This window comes from Oncorhynchus clarkii, chromosome 29, assembly GCF_045791955.1.
Source record: "Oncorhynchus clarkii lewisi isolate Uvic-CL-2024 chromosome 29, UVic_Ocla_1.0, whole genome shotgun sequence".
In the NCBI taxonomy this organism is placed as follows: Eukaryota; Metazoa; Chordata; class Actinopteri; order Salmoniformes; family Salmonidae; genus Oncorhynchus; species Oncorhynchus clarkii.
In genome coordinates, this window is record NC_092175.1 from 34,836,184 (window position 1) to 34,846,981 (window position 10,798).

Sequence of the window (10,798 nt, forward strand, 5' to 3'; positions counted from 1 at the left end):
GAGGAGGAGGAGAGGAGAAAGGTAAAGAGGAGGAGGAGGAGAGGGAAAGGTAAAGAGGAGGAGGAGAGGGAAAGGTAAAGAGGAGAAGGAGGAGGAGGAGAGGGGAAAGGTAAAGAGGAGGAGTTTAGAGAGCATGGAGGCTTACCGTTGAGACTCATACGGAGGTTCTCTGGGGAGGTGACTGTTTTGAGGGCCTGCTCCACCTGCTCACGGCGCTTGAACTCAAACTCCAGAGCCTCCTGCAGTTTCCTCTTAGCCTTCTTCTCCTTTTTCAGACGCTTCTGGATGGTGGCTACACAGGGACAGAGGGATGGAGAGGAGGAGAGAGCCAATGAGTTGACAAGCTCACCTCAACTGAGGCAAACTGAGAAAACCCTTTGTATCTGTGAATCTCTAGTGATGTCCCCTAGACCCAGTACTAGAACCGGTAACCCAGTCCAGCTGCATCCCCCTATCCCAGCCCAGACCAGCTGCACCTCCCCAGCCCATCTCCAGTTTGAAGCTCTTAAGGGTGCCCATTCTCCCCATATTAACAGCCCAATAAAAAGCATGTTCACAGTAAAGAGGATTCCAACAGCACCATGCAGCAGCACCCACTCTGTCAGTGGAGGCTGGTGAGGGGAGGACGGCTCATAATAATGGCTGAAATGGAGTGAATGAAATGGCATTCAACACATGGAAACCATGGAAACCATGTGTTTGAAGTATTTGATACCGTTCCACCTATTCCACTCCATCCATTGCCAAGATCCCGTCCTCCCCAATTAATGTGCCACCAACCTCCTGTGCACTCTGCCCTGTCTAACCCAGAGCTGATAACACCTCTAATTACACACAGCTTTACTGCCTCTCCATTAAAAGATACATTTTAATAAAAAGCAATGTGATAACAGTCATGACTAATAGACATTCAAAGTGTCTGTAAATATTGTTGGAGTTGTTACCGAGGCGACTAATTGCCTTCATTTCTTGGCTGTGGCTGAAGATGCACAAGTCCAATGTAAATCCACCACGATGTGTGCCAAGCCCAGTAAAGATGCACAAGTCCAATGTAAATCCACCACGATGTGTGCCAAGCCCAGTAAAGATGCACAAGTCCTATCTAAATCCACCACGATGTGTGCCAAGCCCAGTAAAGATGCACAAGTCCTATCTAAATCCACCACGATGTGTGCCAAGCCCAGTAAAGATGCACAAGTCCTATCTAAGTCCACCACGATGTGTGCCAAGCCCAGTAAAGATGCACAAGTCCTATCTAAATCCACCACGATGTGTGCCAAGCCCAGTAAAGATGCACAAGTCCAATGTAAATCCACCACGATGTGTGCCAAGCCCAGTAAAGATGCACAAGTCCTATCTAAATCCACCACGATGTGTGCCAAGCCCAGTAAAGATGCACAAGTCCTATCTAAATCCACCACGATGTGTGCCAAGCCCAGTAAAGATGCACAAGTCCTATCTAAGTCCACCACGATGTGTGCCAAGCCCAGTAAAGATGCACAAGTCCTATCTAAATCCACCACGATGTGTGCCAAGCCCAGTAAAGATGCACAAGTCCTATCTAAATCCACCACGATGTGTGCCAAGCCCAGTAAAGATGCACAAGTACTATCTAAATCCACCACGATGTGTGCCAAGCCCAGTAAAGATGCACAAGTCCTATCTAAGTCCACCACGATGTGTGCCAAGCCCAGTAAAGATGCACAAGTCCTATCTAAATCCACCACGATGTGTGCCAAGCCCAGTAAAGATGCACAAGTCCTATCTAAATCCACCACGATGTGTGCCAAGCCCAGTAAAGATGCACAAATCCTATCTAAATCCACCACGATGTGTGCCAAGCCCAGTAAAGATGCACAAGTCCTATCTAAATCCACCACGATGTGTGCCAAGCCCAGTAAAGATGCACAAGTCCTATCTAAGTCCACCACGATGTGTGCCAAGCCCAGTAAAGATGCACAAGTCCTATCTAAATCCACCACGATGTGTGCCAAGCCCAGTAAAGATGCACAAGTCCTATCTAAATCCACCACGATGTGTGCCAAGCCCAGTAAAGATGCACAAGTCCTATCTAAATCCACCACGATGTGTGCCAAGCCCAGTAAAGATGCACAAGTCCTATCTAAATCCACCACGATGTGTGCCAAGCCCAGTAAAGATGCACAAGTCCTATCTAAGTCCACCACGATGTGTGCCAAGCCCAGTAAAGATGCACAAGTCCTATCTAAATCCACCACGATGTGTGCCAAGCCCAGTAAAGATGCACAAGTCCTATCTAAATCCACCACGATGTGTGCCAAGCCCAGTAAATATGCACAAGTCCTATCTAAATCCACCACGATGTGTGCCAAGCCCAGTAAAGATGCACAAGTCCAATGTAAATCCACCACGATGTGTGCCAAGCCCAGTAAAGATGCACAAGTCCAATGTAAGTCCACCACGATGTGTGCCAAGCCCAGTAAAGATGCACAAGTCCAATGTAAATCCACCACGATGTGTGCCAAGCCCAGTAAAGATGCACAAGTCCAATGTAAGTCCACCACGATGTGTGCCAAGCCCAGTAAAGATGCACAAGTCCTATCTAAGTCCACCACGATGTGTGCCAAGCCCAGTAAAGATGCACAGTCCTATCTAAATCCACCACGATGTGTGCCAAGCCCAGTAAAGATGCACAAGTCCTATCTAAATCCACCACGATGTGTGCCAAGCCCAGTAAAGATGCACAAGTCCTATCTAAATCCACCACGATGTGTGCCAAGCCCAGTAAAGATGCACAAGTCCAATGTAAGTCCACCACGATGTGTGCCAAGCCCAGTAAAGATGCACAAGTCCAATGTAAGTCCACCACGATGTGTGCCTAGCCCAGTAAAGATGCACAAGTCCTATCTAAGTCCACCACGATGTGTGCCAAGCCCAGTAAAGATGCACAAGTCCTATCTAAATCCACCACGATGTGTGCCAAGCCCAGTAAAGATGCACAAGTCCTATCTAAATCCACCACGATGTGTGCCAAGCCCAGTAAAGATGCACAAGTCCTATCTAAATCCACCACGATGTGTGCCAAGCCCAGTAAAGATGCACAAGTCCTATCTAAATCCACCACGATGTGTGCCAAGCCCAGTAAAGATGCACAAGTCCTATCTAAATCCACCACGATGTGTGCCAAGCCCAGTAAAGATGCACAAGTCCTATCTAAGTCCACCACGATGTGTGCCAAGCCCAGTAAAGATGCACAAGTCCTATCTAAATCCACCACGATGTGTGCCAAGCCCAGTAAAGATGCACAAGTCCTATCTAAATCCACCACGATGTGTGCCAAGCCCAGTAAAGATGCACAAGTCCTATCTAAGTCCACCACGATGTGTGCCAAGCCCAGTAAAGATGCACAAGTCCTATCTAAGTCCACCACGATGTGTGCCAAGCCCAGTAAAGATGCACAAGTCCTATCTAAGTCCACCACGATGTGTGCCAAGCCCAGTAAAGATGCACAAGTCCTATCTAAATCCACCATGATGTGTGCCAAGCCCAGTAAAGATGCACAAGTCCTATCTAAATCCACCACGATGTGTGCCAAGCCCAGTAAAGATGCACAAGTCCTATCTAAGTCCACCACGATGTGTGCCAAGCCCAGTAAAGATGCACAAGTCCTATCTAAGTCCACCACGATGTGTGCCAAGCCCAGTAAAGATGCACAAGTCCAATGTAAATCCACCACGATGTGTGCCAAGCCCAGTAAAGATGCACAAGTCCAATGTAAATCCACCACGATGTGTGCCAAGCCCAGTAAAGATGCACAAGTCCTATCTAAATCTACCACGATGTGTGCCAAGCCCAGTAAAGATGCACAAGTCCTATCTAAGTCCACCACGATGTGTGCCAAGCCCAGTAAAGATGCACAAGTCCAATGTAAATCCACCACGATGTGTGCCAAGCCCAGTAAAGATGCACAAGTCCTATCTAAATCCACCACGATGTGTGCCAAGCCCAGTAAAGATGCACAAGTCCTATCTAAATCCACCACGATGTGTGCCAAGCCCAGTAAAGATGCACATTTTCCTTTGGCAGGATTTGTATGTACTGTATGCGTGTATTCCACAAGAGGCTTGTGGCACATCCAGGCTGCATCACATCCGGCCGTGATTGGGAGTCAGTTGGCCCAGCGTTGTCTGGGTTTGGCCTGGGTAGGCCGTCATTGTAAATAAGAATTTGTTCTTAACTGACTTGCCTAGTTAAATATAAGTTAAATAAATAAATATTATAAACCATAATTGGGGATGACGGGTTTGTGGTAAATGGCTGGAGTGGAATTAGTGGAATGGTATCCAATACATCAAACACATGTTTTCCATGTGGTTGATGCCATTCCATTCGCTCCATTCTAGCCATTATTGTGAGCCGTCCTCCACTCACCAGCCTCCACTGGTTTATTCATTCACACTGCCAGATCTCTCTCACATATACTGTACACACACACTTTCCTCGCCGTCTGTCTGTCTGTCTGTCTCTCATTCAGTCAGACACACACACACACACACACACACGAGCACGCGCACGCACACGCACACACACTTCCTCTCCCTCTTTCCTACCTCGGCTGTGCAGTTCGGAGGAGAGCTGTCTCTCCAGACTCTCTCTCATCTCTCTCTCTCTGTAGAGCTCCATCTTAAGCTCCTTCCTCTGCTGCTGAACATGTTTCTCCTGCACACGGGTGTTGTCCACGGCTACCTTCAGCAGACCCTGCGCCGCCCGAGGGACACAGAGAAGAGCACAGCACTTTAACCTTTAACCCCAGGGTTAACAACTAGAGCACCATAACACACACACACACACACACACACACACACACACACACACACACACACACACACACACACACACACACACACACACACACACACACACACACACACACACACACACACACACACACACACACCCTACAGCAGCACCCACTCACACCAGTGCCAATATTCCAAAACACAAAGACTGTGTCTCCACCTGGATGTTGGTGAGCAGAGTCTCCACAGAGTTGAGTCCGTCGGCGAAGAGGAAGGGCGCAGGGAAGCCTGGAGGCAGGGTCTGTCCACCCAGGGCCATCTTCTCAAAGCCTGGCTTCATCATGGGCAGGGCCAGCTGCCCTTCTTCTGCTTAACACAACACACAATAGACCTTGGTTTTACAACCAGCTTTATCACACGTAATGGGGCTGTTAAAATAAAACTGATGCACAAACACACATTCCATCACATTCACAGGGACATATGAACAGTTGAATGAAGCTGAAAGCATTGTTAATGGTAGACAGTGGAAGCAGCAGAATGACCAGGCTGAGGTACTGACTGTATGTCCTGTACAGCCTCTCTCTGAAGAGAGGTTCATCTATACGCAGCAGAATGACGAGGCTGAGGGACTGACTGTATGTCCTGTACAGCCTCTCTCTGAAGAGTGGTTCATCTATACGCAGCAGAATGACCAGGCTGAGGGACTGACTGCGTGCCCTGTACAGCCTCTCTCTGAAGAGTGGTTCATCTATACACAGCAGAATGACCAGGCTGAGGGACTGACTGCATGCTCTGTACAGCCTCTCTCTGAAGAGTGGTTCATCTATACGCAGCAGAATGACCAGGCTGAGGGACTGACTGTATGTCCTGTACAGCCTCTCTCTGAAGAGTGGTTCATCTATACGCAGCAGAATGACCAGGCTGAGGGACTGACTGCGTGCCCTGTACAGCCTCTCTCTGAAGAGTGGTTCATCTATACGCAGCAGAATAACCAGGCTGAGAGACTGACTGTATGTCCTGTACAGCCTCTCTCTGAAGAGTGGTTCATCTATACGCAGCAGAGTGAAAAACCCAGATCAGAGCAGTATCACCACGGAGACAGCTACCCGAAAAGCAAGGAGCATTGTATTTTACCTTCCCAAAGCCTTCTCTCACTTTCCTCCCACCCATCTCCTCCCATCCCCCCTCCCCCTCCTCTCCTCCCATCCCTCCATCCCCCATCCCCCATCTCCTCTACTCCCCCTCCTCTCCTCTCCTCCCATCCCCCCTCCCCCTCCTCTCCTCCCATCCCTCCATCCCCCATCTCCTCTCTCCCCCTCCTCTCCTTCCATCCCTCCCCCTCTCCTCTCCTTCCATCCCTCCCCCACCCACAGAGGGAACGACAGGGGTAAATAGACAGAACCCTGAGAGTGTCTGGAGCTATGATTCACCCAGATAATCTGGCTCTGAGATGACACCAGCCATCCCAGCTTCCCAGCGCAAGACAAATAGGACAGCCAGGGTGGGAATTGTGATGACAGTGTATCACGGGTCACATCGATCTCCCCGCTGCGCTCACAGGCTGGCCAGATAACCCTGCACTCCATGCTGCCCATTGTCCATATCCCACCTGTCCTACAAGCAATACATTTCCCCCTGTACTGGAAAGGGCATTCAAGTAAATAGAGGGAATGAGAGAGAGAGAGAGAGAGAGAGAGAGAGAGAGAGAGAGAGAGAGAGAGAGAGAGAGAGAGAGAGAGAGAGAGAGAGAGAGGTAGAGGTAGAGGTAGAGAGACAAAGAGAGATATAAATAGATAATGAGAGAGAGAGAGAAAGAGAGGTGGGAAAATTTGAAGAATAATTCCTCCCCCAGCAGTTTGACAGTCTGTAATTAATTTTTTGGTACTGACTGAAAGTTGCTGGCAGATCAAGGTCACACAGATACAGTATGAAGAGGAGAGAGTGTGTGTGTGTGTGTATACACTACCGTTAAAAAGTTTAGGGTCACTCCAAAATTTCCTTGTGCCTAGTTTGAGAAACAGACTCCTCACAAGTCCTCAACCGGAGTCGCCTCTTCACTGTTGACGTTGAGACTGGTGTTTTGCGGGTACAATTTAATGAAGCTGCCAGTTGAAGACTTGTGAGGCATCTGTTTCTCAAACTAGACACTCTAATGTACTTGTCCACTTGCTCAGTTGTGACCCGGGGCCTCCCACTCCTCTTTCTATTCTGGTTAGAGACAGTTGGTGCTGTTCTGTGAAGGGAGTAGTACACTTCGTTGTACGAGATCTTCAGTTTCTTGGCAATTTCTCGCATAGAATATTCTTCATTTCTCAGAACAAGAATAGACTGACGAGTTTCAGAAGAAAGTTATTTGTGTCTGGCCATTTTGAGCTTGTAATCAAACCCACAAATGCTGATGCTCCAGATACTCAACTAGTCTAAAGAAGGACCGTTTTAATGCTTCTTTAATCAGAACAACAGTTTTCAGCTGTGCTAACATAAATGCAAAAGGGTTTTCTAATGATCAATTAGCCTTTTAAAATGATACACTTGGATTAGCTAACACAACGTGCCATTGGAATACAGGAGGGATGGTTGCTGATAATGGGCCGCTGTACGCCTATGTAGATATTCCATTAAAAATCTGCTGTTTCCAGCTACAATAGTCATTTACAACATTACCAATGTCTACACTGTACTTCTGATCAATTTGATGTTATTTTAATGGACAAAAAATGAGCTTTTCTTTCAAAAAGAAGGACATTTCTAAGTGAGCCCAAACTTTTGACCGGTAGTGTATGTGTGTTTGTGGAGAGAGACAGATATAGAGAGATTTAGGGAGAGAATAGGGGAAAGGAGAGAGGAAGGACTGTGAGAGTGGTGTGAGGTGAATCGTTAGATAAACTGTAGAATCAGAGGGAAGATATGAAGAGTTCAGAAATAGCATCTGGCAACAGAGCCTCAGTTCCAATCTTTGGTCTATGTAATGGACCTGGTCAGAGGCTCCATCTCCCCCTGCCCTCCTCCCCATCCCCTCTATTGATGATAAACAGCTCACCTGCTCCCCTGTCACATAGCCTCTCTGGTCCCATATATTAGGAAAGGGCTGGGGGTTACTCCTAAAAGCAGCCCCGTACCCTCCCTCCCTCCCTCTCTCTCTATCTCTCTCTCTCTCTCTCTCTCTCTCTCTCTCTCTCTCTCTCTCCCTCTCTCTCTCATTCTCTCTCTCCCTCCACTAGGCTTTCCACACCTAATTGCTACTTTCTTTTAAAGCGACAGATTTATCTTGCTGCTGCTGCTGATAGCACACAATTCAATTCATTTTATTCTGTGGGCAAAGAGGGGGAGAGGGCTGGTCCGTGACATTTACAAAGTGCCCTGGTTCTGTATCAGGTCACTGTAATGTGCATAAGTAATGATGCAGGGTGTGTGTGCCACCTACAGTGTTCTCTGTGCATACGATGTGTGTGTCCCCAACAGGCCCACCTGAAGAACATGAACAGCGTTCACCCTGACTGTGCTGTAGCATGAGAGAGGTGAGAAACAACGACTGACATGAGGTGAAATGCAATCACCACACTTGACTGGGAGGACCTTGTTGAACCAATGACATGAATTCAGAACCCTCCCATTGAACCAATGACATGACTTCAGAATCCTCCTATTGAACCAATGACATGACTTCAGAATCCTCCTATTGAACCAATGACATGACTTCAGAATCCTCCTATTGAACCAATGACATGATTTCAGAACCCTCCTATTGAACCAATGACATGACTTCAGAACCCTCCTATTGAACCAATGACATGACTTCAGATCCCTCCTATTAACCAATGACATGACTTCAGATCCCTCCACTATCCAATGACATGTCTTCAGATCCCTCCTATTAACCAATGACATGTCTTCAGATCCCTCCTATTGACCAATGACATGACTTCAGATCCCTCCTATTAACCAATGACATGTCTTCAGATCCCTCCTATTATCCAATGACATGTCTTCAGATCCCTCCACTGTCCAATGACATGTCTTCAGATCCCTCCTATTAACCAATGACATGTCTTCAGATCCCTCCTATTAACCATTGACATGACTTCAGATCCCTCCTATTATCGAATGAGATTTCTTCAGATCCCTCCTATTAACCAATGACATGTCTTCAGATCCCTCCTATTAACCAATGACATGACTTCAGATCCCTCCTATTAACCAATGACATGACTTCAGATCCCTCCTATTATCCAGTGACATGTCTTCAGATCCCTCCACTGTCCAATGACATGTCTTCAGAACCCTCCTATTGAACCAATGACATGTCTTAAGATCCCTCCTATTGAACCAATGACATGTCTTCAGATCCCTCCTATTAACCAATGACATGTCTTCAGATCCCTCCTATTGAACCAATTACATGTTTTCAGATCCCTCCTATTAACCAATGACATGTCTTCAGAATCCTCCTATTAACCAATGACATGTCTTCAGAATCCTCCTATTAACCAATGACATGTCTTCAGAATCCTCCTATTAACCAATGACATGTCTTCAGATCCCTCCTATTAACCAATGACATGTCTTCAGAATCCTCCTATTAACCAATGACATGTCTTCAGATCCCTCCTATTGAACCAATGACATGTCTTCAGAATCCTCCTATTAACCAATGACATGACTTCAGATCCATCCTATTATCCAATGACATGTCTTCAGATCCCTCCACTATCCAATGACATGTCTTCAGATCCCTCCTATTAACCAATGACATGTCTTCAGATCCCTCCTATTAACCAATGACATGACTTCAGATCCCTCCTATTAACCAATGACATGTCTTCAGATCCCTCCTATTAACCAATGACATGACTTCAGATCCCTCCTATTAACCAATGACATGACTTCAGATCCCTCCTATTAACCAATGACATGTCTTCAGATCCCTCCACTGTCCAATGACATGTCTTCAGATCCCTCCTATTAACCAATGACATGTCTTCAGAATCCTCCTATTAACCAATGACATGTCTTCAGATCCCTCCTATTGAACCAATGACATGTCTTCAGAATCCTCCTATTAACCAATGACATGACTTCAGATCCATCCTATTATCCAATGACATGTCTTCAGATCCCTCCACTATCCAATGACATGTCTTCAGATCCCTCCTATTAACCAATGACATGTCTTCAGATCCCTCCTATTAACCAATGACATGACTTCAGATCCCTCCTATTAACCAATGACATGTCTTCAGATCCATCCTATTAACCAATGACATGACTTCAGATCCCTCCTATTAACCAATGACATGACTTCAGATCCCTCCTATTAACCAATGACATGTCTTCAGATCCCTCCACTGTCCAATGACATGTCTTCAGATCCCTCCTATTAACCAATGACATGTCTTCAGATCCCTCCTATTAACCAATGACATGACTTCAGATCCCTCCACTATCCAATGACATGTCTTCAGATCCCTCCACTGTCCAATGACATATCTTCAGATCCCTCCTATTAACCAATGACATGTCTTCATATCCCTCCTATTAACCAATGACATGTCTTCAGATCCCTCCACTATCCAATGACATGTCTTCAGATCCCTCCTATTAACCAATGACATGTCTTCAGATCCCTCCTATTAACCAAAGACATTACTTCAGATCCCTCCTATTAACCAATGACATGACTTCAGATCCCTCCTATTATCCAGTGACATGTCTTCAGATCCCTCCACTGTCCAATGACATGTCTTCAGAACCCTCCTATTGAACCAATGACATGTCTTCAGATCCCTCTTATTGAACCAATGACATGTCTTCAGATCCCTCCTATTAACCAATGACATGTCTTCAGATCCCTCCTATTGAACCAATTACATGTTTTCAGATCCCTCCTATTAACCAATGACATGTCTTCAGAATCCTCCTATTAACCAATGACATGTCTTCAGAATCCTCCTATTAACCAATGACATGTCTTCAGAATCCTTCTATTAACCAATGACATGTCTTCAGATCCCTCCTAT

General features: G+C 46.3%; 1 protein-coding gene across 6 annotated transcripts in view; it reads right to left on the reverse strand.

Moving 5' to 3' along the window:
- LOC139388470 (dachshund homolog 2-like) overlaps positions 1–10,798 on the reverse strand; it is a 282,435-nt gene that overhangs the window by 26,332 nt on the left and 245,305 nt on the right. For 3 of the 6 annotated variants that reach the window (XM_071135151.1, XM_071135147.1, XM_071135145.1), the window contains 3 exons: positions 4,999–5,147; positions 4,590–4,737; positions 146–292 (listed from right to left, as the gene is read on the reverse strand). In XM_071135151.1, the coding sequence (XP_070991252.1) occupies positions 146–292; positions 4,590–4,737; positions 4,999–5,147 (444 nt within the window). The remainder of the gene's footprint in view (positions 1–145; positions 293–4,589; positions 4,738–4,998; positions 5,148–10,798) is intronic. The other 3 variants (XM_071135148.1, XM_071135150.1, XM_071135146.1) reach the window with 1 other exon arrangement.